This window comes from Cydia splendana, chromosome 20 (genome assembly GCF_910591565.1).
Source record: "Cydia splendana chromosome 20, ilCydSple1.2, whole genome shotgun sequence".
Lineage (NCBI taxonomy): Eukaryota > Metazoa > Arthropoda > Insecta > Lepidoptera > Tortricidae > Cydia > Cydia splendana.
The window spans coordinates 12,214,609-12,239,365 of NC_085979.1; the positions used below are offsets into that span (position 1 = coordinate 12,214,609).

The 24,757-nt window shown below is 37.0% G+C and overlaps 3 protein-coding genes across 3 annotated transcripts; 1 reads left to right on the forward strand and 2 right to left on the reverse strand.

Annotated features, from left to right (window-relative positions):
* Positions 1-3,643: 3,643 nt before the first annotated feature.
* On the reverse strand, positions 3,644-4,412 carry LOC134800680 (uncharacterized). The gene has a single exon (XM_063773163.1). It carries the CDS (start codon positions 4,376-4,378, stop codon positions 3,644-3,646), a length of 735 nt encoding a protein of 244 aa, XP_063629233.1. The 5' UTR covers positions 4,379-4,412.
* Positions 4,413-7,575: 3,163 nt separating this feature from the next.
* On the forward strand, positions 7,576-11,240 carry LOC134800681 (uncharacterized). Its single transcript, XM_063773164.1, has 2 exons — positions 7,576-8,625; positions 11,077-11,240. The coding sequence occupies exons 1-2, from the start codon at positions 7,659-7,661 to the stop codon at positions 11,238-11,240; spliced, it is 1,131 nt and encodes a 376-aa protein (XP_063629234.1). The 5' UTR covers positions 7,576-7,658.
* Positions 11,241-11,637: 397 nt separating this feature from the next.
* On the reverse strand, positions 11,638-18,622 carry LOC134800682 (uncharacterized). Its single transcript, XM_063773165.1, has 4 exons — positions 18,436-18,622; positions 16,890-17,023; positions 12,349-12,373; positions 11,638-11,844 (listed from the first exon to the last, which is right to left on the reverse strand). Exons 1-4 carry the CDS (start codon positions 18,620-18,622, stop codon positions 11,639-11,641), a joined length of 552 nt encoding a protein of 183 aa, XP_063629235.1. The 3' UTR covers position 11,638.
* Between the last annotated feature and the right edge of the window lie 6,135 nt (positions 18,623-24,757).

A 24,757-nucleotide genomic window follows, 5' to 3' on the forward strand; every position in this document is an offset into this window, starting at 1 on the left:
CATATAATATACCCTAATAAACTTAATGGTGTTAAACTAGTGCCTATATTAATTCTTGGGATTAGTTGTCAAGAGCGGACCCCAGGCTCCCATGAGCCGTGGCAAAATGCCGGGATAACACGAGGAAGAAGAAGAAGATTTAATGGTGTTAAAAACTAAACAAGCCTTTGGCCAAGGTGACCAAGCTGGTTTCCAGCCGTGTAGATGCTTTAGAAGATGGCACCAGATTTATATTGCTAGCAGGTCTAGTACCGAACTACCAACCAAGGTCACCCTGGCCGAAAGCCCTTCTTGCAACAGTGTAGCTACGGTCTACAGAAATGCAAACTGCAGTAGCACTACAGTATACGTAACAAGCACCGTCAGCATGTGAAGCGGTGTTGCCGCGCCGATCGACACCAAGTTTAAAGGGCGCATCATGTTTCTAGCTCCCACGCATGCGTTAAAACGTTGGACATTCTTAGAGAGACGATGCGCGGATACTGAAAAGCCAAAATTTAGAAATGTATTTTCACTTCTCATGCTCAAAAAGTGTACCTTTATGTCGTGCGTAGACGACATAAAATCGCATTTTATGCTCTAGAGCATAAAAGTAAAAAAAAAATCTAAGACTAAGGTAATCGGTCTCAACAGCCAAACAGTTAAAACATATTGCACAATTTTACTGAGCAATAAAATTGTGTAGATGACAAAACTTGTTATATTATTTTATTTTTGCTACAATTTATTAGAAATTCGTATTTTCTGTCATTAAATTTAGTACTTAAATCACATAAAATAGGAGTCGATTATCGTTCAAAAATGCTCCGAAATGTTTGACTTGGCAGAAAACCAAGCGTCTGAAACTCTGATCACATGTTGAAAATTTAATAAAAAAATTAGTTGGCGGGAATTGGTTATGTATTATGTTATTTATGTTCTTTCGCTTTACGGCAATTTCGTGGTGTAAATTGCCGTGAAAAATATAATTTTATTTTCCTCGCAATCGAAGTGAAAAGCAGAGTGTACAACAAGGGCATAAATGTCCATTTTTACCCTCGTCTACTATTTTGAAAAAAATGCCTCGGGTGAAAATGGGTCACTTTATGCCCTTGTTGTACAATCTACTATTGATTGCAATCACAGAAAAGCAAGTACCTAAATAAACAGCAATGAGTTGTAATATTTACTGGCACAGTAGGTTTCCTAACATAAGTAAGTATCCACTTTTCTATACAATTACTATATGGCAACTTGGGTACTAAAGTTGGGGCACCGACACACTTTATTCTCAGACTATCAAAATTCTAAATCAACGTATTTTTCTTGAGGGAGTAGACTCAATGAGCTACTTAGTTGCTTGCTTGCCACTTTTCGACCAGGTGCCTAAAGGATGACTCAAACTAGAACGGTCCGGGCCGGGACCGAAGCGTCCGTAACTTCATTTTCTTTTATGAATAACTGACTTTTATGATTATGTGATGCTTTCAATAGAAAAGGAAGTGTCGGACGCCTCGGTCCTTACCCGGATTGTCCTAGCTTCCTGATAGCAAAATTATAGGTACCTAAGTATACAAACCTAAACAGTGTTTGCCTTAACCTCGTAAGACCCAGGGCAATATTTGTGCTTTTGAATATTGAACTTTCTTTTATATGAGTTCAAAACTTGAATTTATTGGTACTTGTACAAGTACACGGGGACTTACGAGGGTATAGGTATAAAAATGGTGCTTGGATTTGATATCAGCAGAATATTTATAATCATAATATTTATGGCAGGTACCCGTAATTATTTCCCTATCCCTAAAGGTCTCTGCCCACTACACCGTATCATACCATGACCGTACTGTGAACGTATCAGGCACGGAATGTAGCGCGATACGGACTACTATGCCCACTACACCGTGTCCACATTGTTTCATATCCGTACATAACGGGTTTAGTGCCCGTAGTAACCGCGTATCTTCCCCGTAGCATCCGCCTATAATCCCCGTAGCATCCGCGTTTCATCCCCTTAGTACCCGCGTTTTATTCGTGAGAGCAATACTCGTCAGAAAGAGCGAGTAAATAGTTATCAGACTGGCAAGAGCGAGCAAGAAATATGGCAACGCGTTTATAACGGGCTTAGAACGGTCACCATAAGCTGTTATAACCCGTATGCTCACCGTTTCGCCGCCTGCAAGCACCGTTCTGGCAACGTTGCGTGCCATGCACGGAACGTTTCGGCACCGGCAAAATATCCTCGCCTTTGACGGTCCGTGCATGGCACGCGACGGGTATGGTCGGTGACGGAACGGGCTAGTGGGCATAGTCTCATACTTTTTAATACAAAGAATATTTTTTTGCCTGACACGTTCCTACGGTCATGGTATGATACGGTGTACTGGGCAGAGACCTTAATTCAAAACTGGGGTGGGGTTATTTGGTGCTATTGTCTGACTTACCAAGGCACCCCTCATCGCAACGTACTACCGCGCAGGTTCTTTCCACTTCAACTACAGCCAAGTAGAACCTTTGACACACCACGCTCAAACAGCAAAATAGCGACAAGGTCTTCAATATCCATACAGAAGTTATCAGCAGACTAATGAAAGAGACAGCCTGAAACAAACAACAATATTCATCTACAAGATGGAACATAGCTTGGGAAACCTTCAACTTCCTTCTTTCGGCCCTAGCGTATCTTATTTTCCTTGTAACATAAAGTATATTTCTAAATAAAGAATTTAATAAAGGCTTCCACAAGTTACACGTTTTCATGAAACGGGACACAACACACATGTCGTCTTACTTAACTCTTTTTTGATCCGCTCCTATATTTCAGAAATCCCACGCAGTAACAATTTTGAACTACACTTCATTAAAGTATTAGTATGTTACAGAACATTATGAACTTTTGTTCGAAATAAATATTTTTTTGATTTGATTTGATAATGTACTATGTTAAAAACTAAAAAGTTATAATTTTTACTTGGGCATTGTCTGCATGGGTTTCGCCGATATCTATGAATAATTGGATGTAGAGTAGAGGATGTCCAAACCCTTCCACCAAGAGCAACAATATCTGAAAATAAAATTGTATAGGTATACTCAGAATAACAAAATGTGTAACTATTAAAGCTCGGGACACACTTATCCCACGTACGCAACGTATGCAATGCCTTATGACATCTGAACCCTGAAATTTGTACGCTTAGAAACATAATTGTCATAGGTACGCAACGCAACGCATGACAAGTATGTTTCTAAGCATACAAATTTCAGGGTTCAGATGTCATAATGCATTGCATAACGTTGCGTACGTGGGATAAGTGTGTCCCTGCCTTTAAAGGGGCCCACTGATTACCAGTCCGCCGGACGATATCGGCCTGTCAGTTGTTCGGAGCTGTCATATTTTTGTTCTAACTGACAGGCCGATATCGTCGGGCGGCCTCTGTTAGTCAGTGGTCGGCTTAAGGTTGCCGCACAGATGTTTTAACATTTTGACCGGACGTTAGGAACGAAAGATGAGTTTAGAATCACAAAACTCACAATTTTGTCAAGTGAAAAGAGCTTAAATAAGCTTATTTAGATGCTTATTGTATACATTTTCATATTTTTTGCCCGTTGATGAGCAATTGAGATGACATATTTTTTTTGGATATTGATTTTATTGACATAAAATTCAGTAAGTAATTAAAAAGGTACTCACAGACATGCCGAAAACACTGCGGCATAGGTTAAAAGCTCCATAGATGTCTGAATAAGCGCTCAAAAGTAGTCTTTCTTTATGACTGACATCCGCTAAGTGTTTGACAAGCTGTTTGTGATTCGTCGTCGAACAAGTTTTCAGAAATTCATTCAATTCATTTTTCCAAAGTATTAGCTCATATTCCAAAAACATTACTATCCGTATAGCGACAATAATATTCACGTCAAAGTAGAATAAAACTAAGTTATAAAAGAGATGCGCTACTCGATAAATATTAAAGACTGTATAACTTAAATTGTATGAGAAATAGAAAAGGAATACACCAACAACAAAGATCCAGTTGCTCTTTTGGAATCTTTTCAAACCATTTTTATTATGGAGTATTCTATAAGCATTCTGCATTTTAATAATGAGTTGCACATATTTTTCTGTTTGGATTATGTTCATGGCGTATAGTAATAGACTATATACAATGTAAAATGCTGCATCGGTACAAAAAACAAAATTTACCACTTCACTTACTTCGTCATTGCCAGGAATGTAACTGTTAATAGATACATAGCTTACATTCGCAAGGATCATTATAAGAACACCTAATGTACAAAGCAGATTTTCTCGTATGCCGTTTGGAGCGATATATGTTCGTGTAATCTGGAATTTCGGTTGGCAGTAGAGGAATTCCAGAATGTTCAAAGGTAAAAGCATCATTTGGAAGTCTCTATCTATTTCGTTGTCAAGTAACATTTTTATTGGACTGATTTTTCTGCAGTGGACGTATTATTACTGATTTCTAAAATATTCCAGTCTAAATATTGTGAGGCTGGCACCTAGAACAAGCCCTCTGAAACAACTTGAATTTAAAAGAAAAATAAATTTGTCTAATCGACCAATAAACAATGTAGTAATTTAAAAATTGATGTTTATGATATGATGGTCCATTAATGATTAATTTTACATCGAACATCCTTGCAATGACTTTTAATATAATTGAATTCCAAGGTTAAAGAGGCAATCGAAAGTAATAGAAGACTATAATTTAATTGCTTGTTTAAAGTAAAAAAAAAAATGTGTACCGGGACGTAATCATTAAATAAAGCAAGATAGTAATGCAACATGGCAAAGGCCTGATAAAATACTATCAGGATTTAATATTATTTTTAAAAGACTAAAAAGAGGACATCTTATTTGGCTCATATCATACAGGATGTAATCGTTAAGTGTAGCCAGGCTATAATTCCGTAAATATAACAGATATCAGAAAACTTCGATATTAATTTGAAGTTTTCTGATATTTGTTATATTTACGGAATTATAGAAAATAGAATAGAAATAGAAAATATTTATTTGGCGTAAAAAAACATACATTAGGTAAGTACAACATAAAGTTAACAATACAGTAAACATACACCAAATAGGATGCCGCTCAGCATAAGCAGTGTCTGTAAGACATTGCGCTGGTTTTCAGGGCACCCAAAATTAACAACTAAAACTTAAAACTAATAAACAGAAACAGAACACGTGTATAACAGAAAGAAAGAGAGAGAGAGAGAGAGAGAGAGATCACAAATATTTCTTAGTGTTCATGAATATGTAAGTACATACATATATCTTTTGGAATATGTCCGCTTAGTTAAAAACTGTGTTGGGTTGCGAGTAAATACTTTTTTAGGTTGTGCTTAAAAGAGGTAACGGATTTGCAGTTTCTGATTGGTGGCGGTAAATTATTCCAACATTTCGTTGCAGCATATCGGAAGCTGCCACGAAAAGCGGACGTACTATGTTGAGTAAAGTTAAGTTTGAGAGCACCTCGTACATGGCCTTTCGAAAACTCTAGTTTTTCAAATAGATAAGACGGCTGTTTATCGCGAATGACTCCAAAGAGCAATGAAGCCAAGTGCAAGGTACGTCTGGCAGTCATATTTAACAGATTATTACGGTTCAAAAATGGTGTGATGTGAGAACGGCTAGGAACAGAGAAGCAAAAACGGGCACAAGCATTTTGAATGTGTTGAATTAATACCGAGGTACGCGCCAGCATACACGCCCCAAAGACGGCATCAGCGTAACTCAATTTGGACAGAATAAGCGTGTCACAAAGGTTTATGCGTAAATCGACGTTAATAAAATCACGGACGCGATATAATACTTTAAGCCTATAAAAACAGTTGCTGACGAGTTCTAGAGCATGTTTTTCAAATCGCATCTTACTATCCATAAGCAGACCTAGATTTCGAGCTATAGAAACGCACTCCAAAACATCGCCCGCGACTGAAACCTGCGGAGGCGCTAGGTCACGCAGCAGTTTATCAGGACCAAACAACATCAGCTTTGATTTACTAGAATTTAGAACGAGATTGTTTGCTTTACACCACTGCGCGATTTGATCCAAGTCCAAGTTCAATTTACTCACTGCTGAGGACATTTCGTTGGGTTCAAATGGTATATAAATTTGTAAATGATCGGCATATTGATGATAGTTGCAATACTTTATATTGGTAATAATATCAGCACTATACAAGATAAAAAGCAATGGGCCTAAAATTGATCCTTGTGGAACTCCACGTATAACGGGCAGCGGACTGGAGATCGATATTGAACCATTTTCATCTCGAAGTTCAACAGATTGTGTGCGTCCAGTGAGATAACTCGCAAACCAGTTAAGAGAACGTATATCAAATCCATAAAATGCCATTTTGGAAAGTAAGAGCGTAGTATTAATGGTATCAAATGCGCTAGAAAAATCTAACAGCACCAGCATGACATTTTTACCGCCGTCTCGATCCGCTAAGATGTTATCTACTACGTCTAGTAAGGCAGTGGTGGTACTACGAGACTTTCTGAACCCTGACTGTTTCTTCGGCAGAATTTCATTCGCCTCTAGATACTCTGTTAACTGAAAACTAACCGATTTTTCTACTATTTTTGATAAAAAGGGTAATATACTTATTGGACGGAGATCTTTAAAACTTGCTGGATTGGATGTTTTTGGGATAGGTTTAATAATGGCTGATTTCCATGTTTCGGGAAAGACGCCTGTTTCTATGGAATTATTAACTATGCTAGTAATTAGCGAAAGCGTATGAGGCAAGGTTAATAGCACCATATTCATGGGTATACCATCAATGCCTTGAGCATTAGAAGAAATTGACTTTATTATATTGAACACTATAGTCTCCGTTACTGGTTTGAGAGAAAATGTGCTTCAGCACCAAATCTGTCAAACTCATATTTTGTTAAAAGGGAGATATCCACGCTGTCTTCGCCAGGAAGAGTCAGAAAGTGTTCATTCTTTTTTTCTGGATTAAATAAATGTGTTGGTAACTCGGTATCTTTTGGTTTAAAGTTAGCGATGTCCTTTTTTATATTTTTCCATAGATCTTTTGGGTTTTTAAGGTTACTATTAATATGGTGGTTGAAGTATGCCTTTTTTTCATTGTAAATCGCTGAATTTACAATGTGCTTTAAATCTTTATAATATTGTATGTGGGAGTCTGTCTTGGTCAATTTACAGCGAGCGTGCGCCTCATCACGCAGCTTCATCATGTTTTAAATAGTATAGGTCAGCGGTCGGCAACCTTTTAGCAGCCAAGGGCCACATAGTAGTTAACGAAGTTGACGCGGGCCGCACTTTGGTAATATTTGTGACTTTAGCAGACATTGTCGTTTGTGAATATTACATACAAAATACCCAGGGAGGCTCGCGGGCCGCAAGCGAGAGGTTCGCGGGCCGCATGCGGCCCGCGGGCCGCTTGTTGCCGACCGCTGTTATAGGTTATCCACGGATACGACTTATTATTAATTCTAATTAGCTTGAAAGGGGCAAATTCGTTATTATATCGATTGGCCACACTTAACGATTACACCCTGTATACATGTATGTCACTAGTATGAAATCAATCCATTAGGCTGCCTTATAATATTTCACTCCGGTTTCGTGTAACAGCTAAGTGACTTCTCACAATTCATTTATATTACTCGCTTAAGAAACATGGATACTTTTTTGGATTTGACTAGACCACTTCACGTTCTTAGTTCTATTTTTTGTATCCGCAAGTACTCCGTTCGTGATGGAATTGCTTCAACCATTAGCTGCAAGGAAATGCTTATTACAATAAGCGTAAATTGTATTTTGCTTTTTTTATTCTCTTCTACTTTCCAAAGCACAGAATTAGAGGAGATTTCCCTCAAACTGTATTATCTTGTGATATATGGACAACATGTGTTTTCTTTCGTCATCATAAGTTGTCATAACATGAGATTGAGTAAGGTATTTGTAGCATTACTCAAAGTACTCCAGGAAATTTACAATTTTGAAAGAAGTGACCTGTCGTCTAAAGCGGTAAAAAGAAAGTTGAAGATTGCTTGTGGAATTCTGATGTATTTATATATTGGGGTCACCATTCCAAAAATCGTATTAGATCCATACTGGAATTGGTACAGATGCTTGTTTCTAGGTCTCAGCATCATCGTCGACTTTGAAATGGTTTTCATAATCTTCGTAATCAGATTTTTGGCTTTAAAATTCAAAACGTGGTCTAAAGTTATGAGTAAATATTCCTCTGAACAAAAAAAATACAATTATCAAACTAACTTTATAAACATAGACAGTCCAGTACAAGAAATAAGAAATACAAGAAGTTCAAGAAGGAAACATGAAACTGAGAATTTAACTGAAGGTGGACAAGATATCGCCATAGAAGTATACGAAGAGTTAGATGTCGACAACAGAGACGAAGCAAAGAAACTGTTTGAAGTTTATGACCAATTAGTAAATAGTACTAATCTGATGAAATCTGCGTTTCAATTCACCGTACGCTATCTGCTTGCTACGTTTAGCAGTGTGTTTGTTTTTCCTATGATTGATTTTAAATCATTTCTATATTTTTCAGATATTCTTTCACGCATTCACACTTTTCACACAATCATTAGTGTACATCGCAGTGCTCATTATGTGGGCTAAACTTACTGAAGTGAGTACCATTCATTAAAAATTGCATCTACATTAGGGTGGTTCACGTTTGTATGGGAAAAATTCAAACTCTAGCTAGAAGAAGCGGCACCCCCTCATTTTGTTGCACTTATTATATTGACAAAATACGCCAAGTTTTAAAATCTTATCTCAACTACAAGGGGGTGCTCAAATACTTTGAAATTTTTCAAAGTTGTATGAAATCCAAAAACATTAAATTGTTATTTTTTAGATTTTTATGTAAGTAGTAGTTTGACATTATTAGAAAGTGTGATTTAAAAGTTATTAAGTAAATAAACATTTTATTTCTATTTTTATGATTTTTTTTAGGTGAAATCAAAAAATCTTACTTTTGAACAATTATAAAAAATATAAATAAAAATGTTTTTCTACTTTAAAACTTATAAATGACATGTGCAAATAGTGTGAAAACAGATACTTAAATAAAAATCTGAATAATAAATACTTTTTTTTTGGGTTTCATACAACATACAAAATTTCAAAGTGGTTGAGCATCCCCTTGTAGTTAAGATAAAGTTACGAAACTTGGCGTATTTTCTCAGCATAATAAGTGTAACAAAAAGTGTGTAAAAATGTCCTTAATAATATTTATTTATTTATCAGTTTACTATCTTAAAAGTTTTAAAGTGTTTAAACATAAGTAGTTTACAAAAGTGTAGGTATATTCACCTTCAATTACATTTTTTATGCTTTGTGAGAGTATAAGTTTATATGTTGTAGATTTAAACAAAAATATATTAAAAAACTGGGGACATAAAGTTCAAATATACTTTATTCATGTAGGCCTAGCAACAAGCACTTATGTATGGGTAGTTGTTATTACGTATAGGTATATATTATCTTAAGCTAATTATCGGTGCAATTTATTGATGATAATATTATTCCATAATATTGGATTATTATACAGATCAAATTTAATACTAAGAATTTCACAAAAAGATCGTCTAACTCAAAAAATTGTATATAAAATACTAGTCTAGAATGTTTCTATAATAAAATCTAAAATAAATGTAAAGACGTAACCATGAGATCTGTCTAGTAGCTTGATAGTTGGTTATATATATATTTTTTAATGAATTAGCATTTTTTCCCTCAGTTAAACACGAAAACAAGGAGCGGCGTGTTAATCAGCCATTCCACCGGCATTATAGCATGGATTGCAAAGGCGTTGGTTATACAGGCTTTTGTGGGGCATGAGATGGAGGGTCTATACACTGGCGTGCGAGCTTCGCGTACCGCGGCCTGTGTTCTTGTGGGTCGTCGGCATGATTGTGAGTTTATTTTTATGAATAAGGTAGCAAACGAGCTGCTTTATTTTGAACTTTTCCACTTTCGTGGACAGATTCTCTTGGCATTTCCAACTACTTGGTAGAAGTTGTGTAGAGTAGGTACATAGATCTCCGACCATGGCATTAAAATTTACAACCATCAGGTGCTACAAAATAGAGTTCACGAAATAAAGACTTAAATCCTAATAGGGGTCACAATCTTCACACATTTTAATTTTTTTAGTTTTTCTTCGTTTTCGTATTTTTTGTTTTTTTTTATTCACTGGTGTCTAAAATTACTTACTAGCGAAAAATGGCTTTGAACTCAGTCGCATAACCTTAACTCATACCACACCCCGGACACTGGCGATCAAATGTATGAAACAAACGCGTTCCTACGCACACAGTCTAAGCTCGTGTAGGTGAATGCGTACCATGCTTGTGTGAGTGAGATAAGACGTGCTAGGGTTCCCGCCATTTTGTTGACAAGTTCGATGACCTCAATGACCCAAAACTCATTGCGCGAATTAGGAAGAAATAAGAATCATATTATGCTGTAAGGTGGGTATCTAAGCTCGATTTATACAACAGTTTCCTATTTTGAATCAGTATAAACGAAGTAACAAAATTTTTGTAAGGAAATTCAGGCCACCAAAATAAAGTTGAAAACATGATTTTTTGTTCATATAGATATTGTGTTGTTTTCAGTGTGATCTGATAGGTTTAGGTCTAAAATAGATAGGGTAAAAGAAATACTAAACATAAGTACCTATTGTAAGTTGGTATTCTACTAAAACATACCTAAAACACTTTAAAAATAACTGGGTATGTACTTGCCTTGATTCATACAATGGGAATCTGTGGAACTTTCTTTTAGTTTTGTCGTTTATAGAGCTTAAACAACCGTACACAGCACAACACACGCCCATTACAAAAGGATTTGTAAATATTTGTTTAATATTTTACGTGGCCTCCGCTCTGCGCACCGCGTCGTCGTCCTTGCCAGCCGGTAACTGAGAGGTAACCGAGAGCGGGTGGGCGGCACTTTCAACGGGAGGCAGGGAGTGTCCATACTGTACGTTAGTACTATTTATTATACTGTGCTCATACTAAAAGGTTTTAATCTATATGCCTCTATTATTTTGCAGTGGCGACGACGCGATCAGCCAAGAACGCTCTGCGATTGTCCAGTAGTCGGCCGTGCCGCTTCAAGGCCGTCGGCGCGCTTCCCGTCGACGCTGCGTTACCGCTGCGACTCGCTGCGCTAGTCGGCTCCTACACGGTCGTCTTGTTGCAATTCGCGTTGCCATAAGCAATGCTCGACGTTTACGTGTTCTGTTTTTAATAATATACATGTCTTGGGGTTGTATGGTTTTATATGGATTTAAACTAACAAGATTTTCACTCATACTTTTATAACTAACACGGGACTTAATCATTGTATGGTTTTGTATGGTTTTAATGGTTTTGTCAATAAAAATAATCACGTGTAATAATCTGTTTTTTTTTGGAATCATGTAGGTACGTTCAACCGATCAAGTCAAATATTTTTATAAGAACATTAAATAATTATCACTTTCAGTTTAGCAGGTGACAGTGGTATGACATATAAAACAATTTGGTACTGTGCCAGGTAAAATACCGAGCAGTTCTCTGAATCTTAAGAATTCCGTTAAGAGTATCAACACCAAGTAGTAGTAGGGTACAATTCTACGATAAAAAGGCAAACTGCAGCAGTACGGCGGTGTAGATCACGATTACGCTGAGCAGCCGCAGCGGGAACGTTGCGTCGAGTTCGAACACGCCGAACGCCGACATCTTGCACAGCGACGCGCAGTTCAGCCGCAACACGTTCTTGCAAGTCTTGCGCATGCCTGGAAAATGCAAGAAGACGGAAAACGTAAGTAATTGTTTTTCTAACATTTCACCTTCTTGTATTTACTGTTGAGGTCCTAGGGTCTTAGGCAGTGCATCTGTACCGCATGACACAGAGATGGGAGCGAGGGCCGGCTGAAGGTGATGGAAATTATAACTCACTTATAAGCTTGAAGAAGTCCATTTATTGCTCAGAATAAAGTACAACTTGCATTTGTCAAATGATAGTAATATATTAAATAAACTAGACATCAAATTAATATTGGATGTTAACGCTATGGCTGACAGAAAGGAAGAGAGTGAAACCAGAGACAACATGCATAGACATAAAAAATACAGGCATAGTGTAAGGGCTCTACACACGATCATACCAATCTAATGAGGACAACACACATTCTAACATTTACAAATAAAATTTGCAATCGCGTACATTCCTGGACAATTAAACTAGTAACGGAAAGTTCGGTTTTGTGCATAATAAGCAAAAATCGTTATAAAAAGACTATTTCAAACCCTCATATTTTCGTTTATCACTTGGGACTGACCTGTAGATTTAGCATTACTTAAAATCTGAGCACAACAACTTTCAGCAAGATTTATAGTTGTATAGAAATTTTCACAGGCAATGCTCAACGTTACCAATAACAGAAAGTTCTTGATATTCAAAATCACGACGAACATTATAAAATACATTGTTTGAACCTGTAAAATGAAAACGAATCTTACACTAAAACTTTATTCAACTTATAATACAAGTTTGAATATTTTACGCAGATGCGTATTTTTTCTAACACTTACTATTGTTTCTCCAGTACGCGGTTTCTCATACTCGAGCAAATATTGCACATTCATTAAAATATGCATAAATGTTTGTAACCCAAAGGCTGTTATCTAAAACAATGTTCATACATCTGAGAATGTGAAATAGTCAAGCCTATGATATTTTCATTCTGTCTGGTACCAGGAACTTCATTTAATACAAGCTAACGTATGGTGGAGACCACGGACTAGCAAGCGCAGCGTAGGACGTCCACCCACAGATGGACAGACGACCTTGTTAAGGCCGCCGGAAGACGCTGGATGCGGGTCGCTTCCAACCGGTACGTATGGAGGTCCAAGGGGGAGGCCTATGTTCAGCAGTGGACGTCTTATGGCTGAGATGATGATGATGATGAACGTATGAAAAACGGAAATACTTTATTGCAAAATCAAATTCCTTTAAGAATATATCAAACATCTTCGATACAAGAAATATGTATATAAATCGTATCCTCTTCAGTTGCATTGTTAATTCTCTTGCCCGTAACGGACAGACAGTCCGTCAAATGATGGCATAAGGACTTCAACTTACCGAAAACTCATACACTTTGTTGCTTAAACGAAATGCTTTAATTATATCAGTATATGTACTGAACATTTCATATTCCGAGACTGCAGAATGTAATACTTCTTCTTCAGGTGTGATATGTATGTTCTTAATTTCTTCCATTTTATGAATCCAAGCGATCAACTCATTTTTGATCATCACAACAGATCGCATTACGTGAACTACTTGCATATCAAAAACCATCGGTGGTACGACCACAATAAAATTCACCAGCAAATTAAGAATATCAAAACCAAGAACACAACCCACAAGCCAAAGAAAAACGTATATACTAACAACCAACAATACACAGAGCCAATTGTGGATCTTGTGTTTATAGAGAAATTCTTGTTTATCAGTTATTAAAAAGTCAAGCACATGTTGCAATATGATGATAAGTTCAACGACAAAGTTTCTCTGGAATGAATTTACAATGTATGTAATAATTGACATTAAAGAATAAAATATTAAATCGAAACAAAGCAAAAAACTGACAGAACCATCGTAATAGTATAATAATAAAAAACGAAAGACGTGGCTCAATGTAAGAACTGTACAACCGATTATGGACTGTATATAAAAGGACACATGGCTGTCAGGAGTGATGAAATTGTTAATGATGCTGAACCTAGGCATTAAAAAGCAAGACTGTACAAAGCTTAGAGGAAACAACATAGCTTGGAAATCTTTATCAAGTATATTGTTCATCAGGTACTCAGTTTGAATCCTCCTGTTTATTTGAATTTTGTTCTTGACGACTTCATCACTTTTCATTTTAGTTCGTTTTGCTGAAAAATCCTGTTATTCGTGTAATTTCTTTGAAACTTTAAATATTACTCAGGAAAATGTGAGGCACGGCAAGGTAATGTTATGGCGGTAATCATAATATTAGAAGGAGAAATAAATTATGTACATTGTACTAAACGAACCTTATCTGTAATCAAATGTATGAGTCCTTTTCAAGAATTCATGTATTAGGACTATTAAGTCCAATGAAAATTGACTGTTAATAATTAATGATGAAAGTAGGTTGTCTACTGCTATATATAGTTTAATAAAGATTAAAAAGCAAGACTGTACAACGTTCAAAGTAAACAACATAGCTTGGAAATCTTGATCAACTATATGGTTGAGCAAGCACTCAGTCTGGATCCCCTTGTTTATTTTCATTTTTTGAATACTTCTTGTATTACACATTTCTTGAATACTTGATCACTTTTCAATTCAGTCGAAATATTCTGTTCGACGTGGAATTTCGTTCTTTATATCACCTATGAAATGATGGGACACGGCAAAGTGATATTACACACTATGTTACATCTATGTTACACACTACCGCACCGCACCAGGGTCGTGTTGCTGTAGGGTATAAGTGTGTTACGGTACGGGCCTTAGAAGTCCACCTTCCAGTAGTGATGATATCAAAAAAAGTATTTTTTATTATGTTGGTAGTAATGAACTTAGTACCAATTTGTTTTTTGAAGTGAAAACTTCTTTAGCGGCGCTAGGCACTTTTTGAGGTGGGGAAAAAATGATAAACTCTAGACAGCGTAAGGCGATCACGTGACCGTAAGGTTTAGATGGCCACTCATTTAGATGGCATTTAAATCAATAAAGAAAAACTCAATGACATTGCATGAAAAAGGTTCTAATCTTGTTTGGGTTGAAATACGAGGATCTCACTGTTACATTCTAGCTTTATATCACTCAAATATAATTCAATAAAACTACATTTTGATGAAATCGCTAATAAAAGTGAACTGTAGTACTGGTGAATAAAACTCAAAATATCATGACCAAATATATTTAGATGCGAGGTCTGCAAGGTAACTTTACAATTTCTATTCGAATTTTAAACAATGAACGCTACAATTTTAAACAAGCTCACTGACCAGCAATTTTGGAACTAAAGTTTTTCAATAGAAAGGAGGATGGGTCAATTATACATAGTGCTGCAGACATTTTGGACTAGTCATTGAGTTTTCACTTCTGTCGGCACTCCCGGAGTGCAACCCGTTGTTTTTTTTTTTTTTTAATAAAAACTGTATGCATTCAATCGTTTGTCACGTTGGTAGCAATGTATCGGTATGTGGCACCTGCTACTCCGCACTAGTTTACCGTGTCGTAATGTCTCTAAAACGACACAAGTGCTTTTTTGGGCAATAGACCTGTAGACTTTTATAAGGAGTATTAATATGTTCGTTCGTGACTATGTATATGACGGATAAAAGTACACTAGTAGAAAAAGAATATAACTAAGGCCAATTTTAATTATGTAAAATATTTGGTATAAAAATGAGTTGGATTATTGATATCAATATTTCTGAGAGCATGTGGATGCAGAATATAAGATTATTGCTCATAGCAACGCACTCACGAGAACTTTCCAAAGTTGCGGAACTTTCCACATGAGAATTTCTCGGTAACTTCTGAGAATGTTCTCGAGAACGAGAATTTATTTATCGCGTAAAGCATATAGTTTGTACAATATTTACCTAATCCTCCCGAGTAACTACAATGATTTTGGACAATTGTTTAAACGATAATTTCCATGTTGCAGGAATGTTCTGAGAACATTCTCGAGAACGTTTCCGCTTTTTGGGAATGTTCTGCAATTTGTACATTGCTAATTGCTCATAATGACAATGGCTTGCCTTGCCGCTGATTAAATAAAATTACCTGATGAAAAAACGAATGGTTATATACACACAGTTGCGCCAACGTTGCGTCGAGCAGCAGCCATAGAGTTGACTACACGCCGACGCTCGGGAGACGCTAGTGTGGGTTCTCTCTTATTTGCTCTGCTTTTAACAATATGCACGTCTTAGCATTGGTATTGTGAATAAAAATAATAACCCGTATCATCTGATTTATTTTAACATCTACTTGTAACCATTTACATCCACTTTTTTTAAAGTTAATAGTATAGCTATATCACTATAGTACGTAACATTGGTAAGAAATAACTTAAGTAGGTACCTATGTAGTACTTTGTAGTTAGTCGATTTTAGTATTTAAGTATTTATCTAATATTGTTATTGTGTAATATACCTATAAATATTTTATGGGGTACAAAGGGTACAATACAAAGTATTTATAAAATAATAAGTGAACTTTCGTAATGTGAAGTATATTGTCACGCCCTTTCAAAATCTAACATACCTGGATTACTGGTGGATTTGGCTGAAGTAGCAAACCTCGTATAGAGAGAAGTAAAGAGGTTTACAACTTAGTATTGTTTGCTAAGGTAGCAAATCCTTAATGTATTTGAAATTTAATTAGATACGAAGTAAGTAAGTAAAATTTAAATTTGGTAGAGTAGGCTAAGCAATCCTGTGCACCATGACAATAGGTAAATATCTCGCCTGTGAGATAGTTTACTCGCCCCTCTCTAATAAATACAGTTAGAAAAAGACGTCGCTGCGATCCTGTTCTGAGCCTACAGTACTAGGCAAAATAATATATTTTGCAGTTCTCTGTTTTATAAACCGAATACATGTCAAAAGAAAAGTGACCAAGCGCCAAGCAAGTGGCGAACATTAAGCAACCCCACACCAACCACCTCCCCAATGGCTTTGCAACACAAATCAAAACTTATAATTTGATATGTTTCTAAAAGTTGTGTAGTTCTCTGTATCATGAGAACTCAGTTGAAAATGTTTCGAGACCAAGTTACTACTAAGGTATAATCTACGTTAAAAAGGCGAACTGCAGCAGTACGACGGTGTAGATCACGATTACGCTGAACAGCCGCAGCGGGAACGTTGCGTTGAGTTCGAACACGCCGAACGCCGACATCTTGCGCGACGACGCGCGGTTCAGCCGCAACACGTTCTTGCAAGTCTTGCGCATGCCTGAAAAATGTAAGAAGACGGAAAACGTAGGTAATTGTTTTTCTAACATTTCACCTTCTTGTATTAACAAATAAAATTTGCAACCGCGTACATTCCTGGACAATTAAACTAGTAACGGAAAGTTCGCTTTTGTGCATAATTAGCAAAAATCGTTATAAAAAGACGATTTCAAACTCTCATATTTTCGTTTATCACTTCGGACTGACCTGTAGATATAGCATTACTTAAAATCTGAGCACAGCAACTTTCAGCAAGATTTATAGTTGTATAGAAATTTTCACAGGCAATGCTCAATGTTACCAATAACAGAAAGTTCTTGATATTCAAAATCACGACGAACATTGTAATAAACATTGTTTGAACCTGTAAAATGAAATCAAATCTTACACTAAAACTATTCAACTTATAATACAACTTTGAATATTTTACGCCCACGTGTAATATTTCTAACACTTACTATTGTTTCTTCAGTAGTCGGTTTCTCATACTCGAGCATATATTGCAAATTCATTAAAATATGCATAAATGTTTGTAACCCAAAGGCTGTAATCTAAAACAATGTTCATACATCTGAGAATGTGAAATAGTCAAGCCTATGATATTTTTTTTCTGTCTGGTACCAGGAACTTCATTTAATACAAGCTAACGTATGAAAAACGGAAAAACGTTATTGCAAAATCAAATTCCTTTAAGAATATTAACATAATATAGGTACATCAAACATCTTCGATACAAGAAATATATGAACCGTATCCACTTCAGTTGCATTGTTAATTCTCTTGCCCGTAACGGACAGACAGTCCGTTAAATGATGGCATAAGGACTTCAACTTACCGAAAACTCATACACTTTGTTGCTTAAATGAAATGCTTTAATTATATCAGTATATGTATGGAACATATCATATTCTGAGACTGCACAACGTAATACTTCTTCTTCAGGTCTGATATGTATATTTTTATATTCTTCCATTTTATGAATCCAAGCAATCAACTCATCTTTGATAATTACAACAGATCGCGTAACGTAAACCACTTGCATATCAAAAATCATCGGTGGTACGATCACAACAAAATTTACCAGCAATTTAAGAATATCAAAACCAACAACACAATTCTCAAGCCAAAGAAACACGTACATACTAACAACCAACAATACACAGAGCCAATTTTGGATCTTGTGTTTATAGATAAATTCTTGTTTGTCAGTTTTTAAAAAGTCAAGCACATGTTGCAATATGATGATAAGTTCAACGACAAAATTTCTCTGGAATGAATTGACAATATATGTAATAATTGACATTACAAAATAAAATATTAAATCGAAACAAAGCAAAAATCTAATAACACCAGTTCCAGAACCACCGTAATAATATAAAAAACGAATGACGTGGCTCAATGTAAGAACTGTACAACCGATTATGGACTGTATATAAAAGGACACATGGCTGTCAGGAGTAATGAAATTGTTAATGATGTTGAACCTAGGCATTAAAAAGCAAGACTGTACAACGTTCAAAGGAAACAACATAGCTTGGAAATCTTGGTCAACTATATTGTTGAGCAAGCACTCAGTCTGGATCCTCTTATTTATTTTCATTTTGTTCTTGAATACTTGATCACTTTTCAATTCAGTCGAAATATTCTGTTCGACGTGGAATGTCGTTCTTTTATATCACCTATGAAATAATGGGACACGGCAAAGTGATATTACGGCGTTAACCATATTAAAGAAAACATATGTCAGTGTAATAAATAGGTAGAACTCAAGTAGCCTAAAGGATGACTCACGTTAGACCGAGCCGTGGCCGGACCGGAGCTTCCGGAGCATCGTTTTGTATGAAAAGCACCACGTAATCACCGATCAGCCGTCATAGAAAATTACATGTCGGACGCCTCGGTCCGGACACGGCCCGGTCTAGCGTGAGTCAACCTTAATCCGTCATTAAAATGATGTGCTCTTTTTAAAATTGATTAGTCCTAATGAATATAGACCGTTAATAATAAATGACAATGTATACATGGTGTAATATGGGAGGTACTTATGGGCAAATATATGAATGAGAGTTAACAGGAATACTATGTGCGTATTCATCGCCAAACTTTTTTTAACCCAAGTTTACGTGTACCATCTCGATGCCTTCCATGTTACATACCTATAATGTTTTTCATCACTTTTGCGAAAAAAACAAATTTAAGGTGAAATAAATAAGTGCTTATTGCGGTCAAATTATAGATTTAAACCGAAATTTTGTTTATTGTTTGACGTAAAAGCATGAAAGGTAGTCCTATTCGGCATACATACATGATTTAAAATTGTGTAATAAATATTGGACCAGCTATTGAATCATTCAGATTTAACTTACAAATCTTTATCAAAATTAAAGGAAATCTTATTAAGCTAAAAATAAATGTTTGAGGTTGTGGTGTCTTGGAATAAATGAGCGCGGCAGCGTTGGCAACACTGGAAGGTCCGCCATTACGATGGAGATCCGTGATGTTGGGAACGCACCGGCTGGCTAAGTAATTTGTGTTTGATTCCAAATCCTCGCCTACGTAATACGTATTAAGCATTAAATAAGAGGACATTTTTTCCTCCCTAAGGATATTTTTTGCTAACATTTGTCAAATACAAATACAAATTATTTATTTGCCAGAATACAGTGGATATGTAGATGGTGACTTAAAATTAGAAGTACAGTGTACTCTACTCACAATTGAGCATGCAAAATTATAATAGGTACATAATGTCATGCGATCAAATTAAATAATTAAAATAGCAATTATTAAAACCACAATAAAATAAGTTACAAATCATTAAGTCAATCAAGCTGGATAAATTATTCTGAGACATTTAAAATTACATACACTCAATCAACATCATACTCGTATTCGTCATTATTCATATTCAAGAAGTCACTTATGGAGTAAAAGCATTTATTTAATAGCCATTTAGATAATAATTTCTTAAACTGGTTAGGCGTACAATTTCTTAAATCGCTCGGTTTTAACTTATTATAGACTTGAATACCCATACAGTACGCATTATGCCTATACACCGTGAAATTTTAGTGGTTGTTTTCCCGCAACGAAATGATTCTGCTATCGATATACAGTCGATGTGTATTTTTTTTTTTAAATAATGTTAAATAATGCCAGATTTATAAATGTGCCGAAAGAAACTCGAAAGTGACCTAACACCAGTAGTAGCACTGCAGTAGTACCTACCTAATTCTTTTGAGTGAATGAAACAAAATAACCTAAAAAGTAGTTCCATTTATTTTTCCTTCACACATTTTACGTGCAGTTAGTTTGCAGATCCTTAAAAGTAAACATAACAAGTTAAGATCAAGCTTTTAAAGATCAAAAACTTAAACACTTAAACTTCCCGATACCGCAATAATTGTTCGAACTGCAATCCGCCACGTTCAATACACAATCTGGCACGTTTAATTTGATTTTGTTTCAATGACATTAGTGTGTCTCTGTCACGTCTAATAACATCGAAAGCGTCAGTTATTGCCACTATTAACGCTTCTCGATTTTCGTATTCCCGCTGGTACACTAGGCGCTTTAGCTCAGACCACAAATAAAAGTCCAACGGAGTAAGGTCCGGGCTTCTCGCTGGCCAAGGCACGGGCCCAGCACGCCCAATCCAGCGCCGGGGAAACACGGCATCAAGGTGCGCACGGCGTGCTGATAGTGAGCCGGGCACCCGTCATGCTGGTAGTAAAGATCTGCTAACACTGCTAGCGGAACGTCGTCTAATAAGTCCGGGATAACGTTCTGTAACATCTCCAAATAACTTCCCCCGGTCAAGTTTCCAACTATGAAATGAGGGCCAATAACGTAGCCATTGACTATCCCAGCCCACACATTTACACTAAACCGCACTTGATGAGCACACTCGCGGATTACATGTGGGTTATTAAAAGCCCAAAAATGTTCGTTGTGCTGATTAAAAAGTCCCACTCGCGTAAATGTTGCTTCGTCCGTCCACAAAATGTTAGCATTCCTGTTATCGAGCAACCACCGACTGAAAGCTACCCTAGCTGGCCCATCGTTTTCGTGAAGGGCTTGCACTTTCCGAAAATGATAAGGATGTAGTCCCTCTCGGTTTAACACTTTCCACACGTAGTATTGGTTTACGCCGAAAAAAGCCGCAGCCATACGTGTACTACGACGAGGATCTTGTTCGAAGTACTCGATGATCTCTTCGTCGAGTTCTGCATTGTAAACAGCCGGCCGACCTCTGCCCTGTGCATGTGCTGGCGTTTGAAACTACTTACCCGTGGTTAAGCAGCCGCTGTGTTGCGGCGACAATTGTTCGTCCGTGTGGAACTTGGGGGTTTAAAATCCCCCGAAGACGCAGCGACTGTAAATAGTCCGGTTCCGCGTAAAGTCGCCGGGCGGCGTGGGAGTCGTAGTTAGCCCTAGCGTACAGCTGCACCATCGCGACGTACTCTAAATTAGAATATTCGTAATGTCGATCCATTTTACTAGAAATAGCAGTGATGACATTGACAGGATCTAAAACGTAGTGATTATATGCTCTTTGGTAGTGATTATATGCTCTTTGGACAGGATCTGTTATCACATTAGTTTAATAAGCGAAGAGGATGTAATTATTAGATTTACCAAAGTAATGACACAACGTAATGGCAAGATCAAACTAATAAAAAGGTTTTATTTCAACTGTTAATCGTGAAGGAACAGTCTGTAAATTTTAATTTTGTTGTCAAACAGTAAAGCACTCTAGCCCGTTACACAGTTTAAAAAAGTAACATGTGCTTGTTTATTTGTTTATCTGTTTACAATATCGGGAACTGTCGTCGACTTGCAGTTTTAGTGTGTTACTATTGTTTTTCGCTTGTTCGAGTTTAGGTTATTTTTTTGTATTTTTTTTTTTTGGAAAACAGTTTATTTATAAGTTTGTCTATCATAATTCGAAAGTACTACCGATAGCAAATCGCCCTGCCGCGGGAAAACAACCACTAAAATTTCACGGTGTATATTTGGGTCTTAGCAAGAGGTAAGTGCAGCCATGTTCTATGTCGTGTTGGCCTTGGGAAGACCTGGGCATGGGTAGGGAAGATATTAGGATGCTTATGAACAAATAGTGCCATCTCTTTGATGTACATGCATGGTAAAGGCAGGACTCTAGTTGATTGGAATAAGGGTCTGCATTGGCTCCAAGTAGTGGGTGTTGGATACTGCCTTTAGACACTTCTTTTGAATTAAACTAGTAGTTCGCCCCGAACTGAGAACTCGCGGTTTGCCAAAAATTATATAGAGCGATTGACTTTGTTGCACCTACTTACTCGTATAGTTCGACATAAAATACATAGTAGAAAATAATTTTCAAGAAAAAAAAAACGACTTCTATGGGGGCTGGTGAAAGATTATTGTACATACTGTACATAGATGGTGCACTGTGAGAAAAGGAAGTAAAACCACCCACTTTTCTAGTAGGTAGCATTTCGTTTCTGTAAGGGTCGCAGTATTAGCCTCATGAACCCACTTCTCTGATAGCAGTTCGGTTCTGTGAGGATTGCAGTTCGAAACAAACCAAAACCACTTTTCTAGTAGCATTTCGTTTCTGTAAGGCTCGCAGTTCTAACCTAACCTAACCCACTTTTTTTCGGTTCTGTGAGGATCGCAGTTCAAACCTAACCTAACCCACTTAACGGCGCGTGCGGTGCGGTGTACGGGGATTTGAGCGGGAGGGGCTAGTAAGTTTGGCATCATTATACTTTATACCTACATTGTATGGTAGGTAATCAGAGTGGTTTATGTGGCAACAATAAATACTTCTTTACATAAAGCTATAGCTAGTCTATGGCCATTTGGACAGTGCTGTCAGTGTTTGAGTTGTCATCAGTTTATGTTTTGTGAAATAAACGGTCTTGTGTTTTCAAAATGGTGTATTAATTAATTACATCCATAAAAGTACAAATATAACAGTTTATTTATCAGTGGTTTTCCGGGTCAAGGTCCGAGTCCGGGTCCGGGTCTAGTTCCGGATCCAGGACCAGGTCCAGGTCGAGGTCCAGGTCTAGGTCTTGGTCCAGGTCCAAGTCCAGGTCCAAGTCCGGATCCAGGTCCGGGTTCAGGTCCAGATAAGAGCCCGGATCCGGGTCAGGTCTGGCTCCAGGGTCAGCTCCGTCAAAATCGAAATTCGAAATCGCCAAACGTGTAGTCATTGAAGAGTTCTGTTCTGATCATCATCAGCAGTTCCACTTCATCAAATGCGACAGTTTTTAATGTAAATTCTTGATTTTCTGATGAAAATACGCAAATCTCTATACGCATATGCCTTTAAGATTTGACGAGTTCCCTCGATTCCTCATGGATACCATCATCAGACCTCGAGCTTGACAAAAATGTGGCTAAAAAACTTAATTTGCTTAACAAACATAACGAAGAGGACAAATCGCCAAACGTGAGCTATGCGTCGTTGAAGAGTGCCGTTCTGATCATCATCAGCAGTTCCACTTCATCAAATGCGACAGTTTTTAAAGAAAATGCTTGATTTTCTGATGAAAATAGAAAAATCTCTATACGTATGCCTTTACGATTTGAGGAGTTCCCTCGATTCCTCGTGGATCCCATCATCAGAACTCGAGCTTGACAAAATTGTGGCTTAAAAACTTAACTTGCTTAGCAAACATAACGAAGAGGACAAATCGCCAAACGTGAACTAATTATGCTTCGTTGAAGAGTTCCGTTCTGATCATCATCAGCAATTCCACTTCACCAAATGTCACTTTTTTGAATGTATATGCTTGATTTGTTGATAAAACACATAAATCACTATATGTATGCCTTTAAGATTTGAGGAGTTCCCTCGATTCCTCATGGATCCCATCATCAGAACTGGGTTTTGACAAAAACGGAAAAAAAGAAAAGAAAAGAAAAAATTTACATGTACATACAATCAAAAAAAAATATTTTCAAAATCGGTCCAGTAATGACGGAGATATGGAGTAACAAACATTTAAAAAATCACAATCGAATGTCCTACTTTTGAGTTTTAGAAGTCGGTTAAAAAATGAGGGCGCCACTTTCTACGTAGCTGTCACATTTTTGACGTAAAATGCTTACATATGGCAACAATTTATAGTCTGTCAAGCCATTTCCGTCAGTAGGAAAAAGCGGCTAAAAAATGTAGGCGCGAAGGATTATCGTCCCATAGAAAATTTGAATATCGCGCCTTTTTCTACTGACATACTTGTTTGACCGACTATAGTATGGAAATTTTATGTCCCACTATAGGCGGCAATGGATCAAAAACCGGGCAAGTGCGAGTTGGACTCGCGCACGAAGGGTTCCGTACCATAATGCAAAAAAAAAAACAAAAAAAAAGCAAAAAAAAAAAAACGGTCACCCATCCAAGTACTGACCACTCCCGACGTTGCTTAACTTTGGTCAAAAATCACGTTTGTTGTATGGGAGCCCCATTTAAAGCTTTATTTTATTCTGTTTTTAGTATTTGTTGTTATAGCGGCAACAGAAATACATCATCTGTGAAAATTTCAACTGTCTAGCTATCACGGTTCGTGAGATACAGCCTGGTGACAGACGGACGGACGGACGGACGGACGGACGGACGGACGGACAGCGAAGTCTTAGTAATAGGGTCCCGTTTTACCCTTTGGGTACGGAACCCTAAAAATCGCGTGGATATATTACAAGGTCTGTGGAGCCCTTAACTGATACTGTATCTGTGGTAAGC

Coding starts and splice junctions, on each gene's coding strand:
- LOC134800680 (XM_063773163.1), bottom strand. CDS start 4,378: ATGATGCTTTTACCTTTGAACATTCTGGAATTCCTCTACTGCCAACCG.
- LOC134800682 (XM_063773165.1), bottom strand. CDS start 18,622: ATGAAAATAAATAAGAGGATCCAGACTGAGTGCTTGCTCAACAATATA. Junction 17,024..18,435: donor TATACAGTCCATAATCGGTT/GTACAGTTCTTA, acceptor TACATTTTTCAG/GCATGCGCAAGACTTGCAAG. Junction 11,845..12,348: donor AAGTAATGCTAAATCTACAG/GTCAGTCCCAAG, acceptor GTGAAATGTTAG/AAAAACAATTACTTACGTTT.
- LOC134800681 (XM_063773164.1), top strand. CDS start 7,659: ATGGATACTTTTTTGGATTTGACTAGACCACTTCACGTTCTTAGTTCT. Junction 8,626..11,076: donor TCGCAGTGCTCATTATGTGG/GCTAAACTTACT, acceptor ATTATTTTGCAG/TGGCGACGACGCGATCAGCC.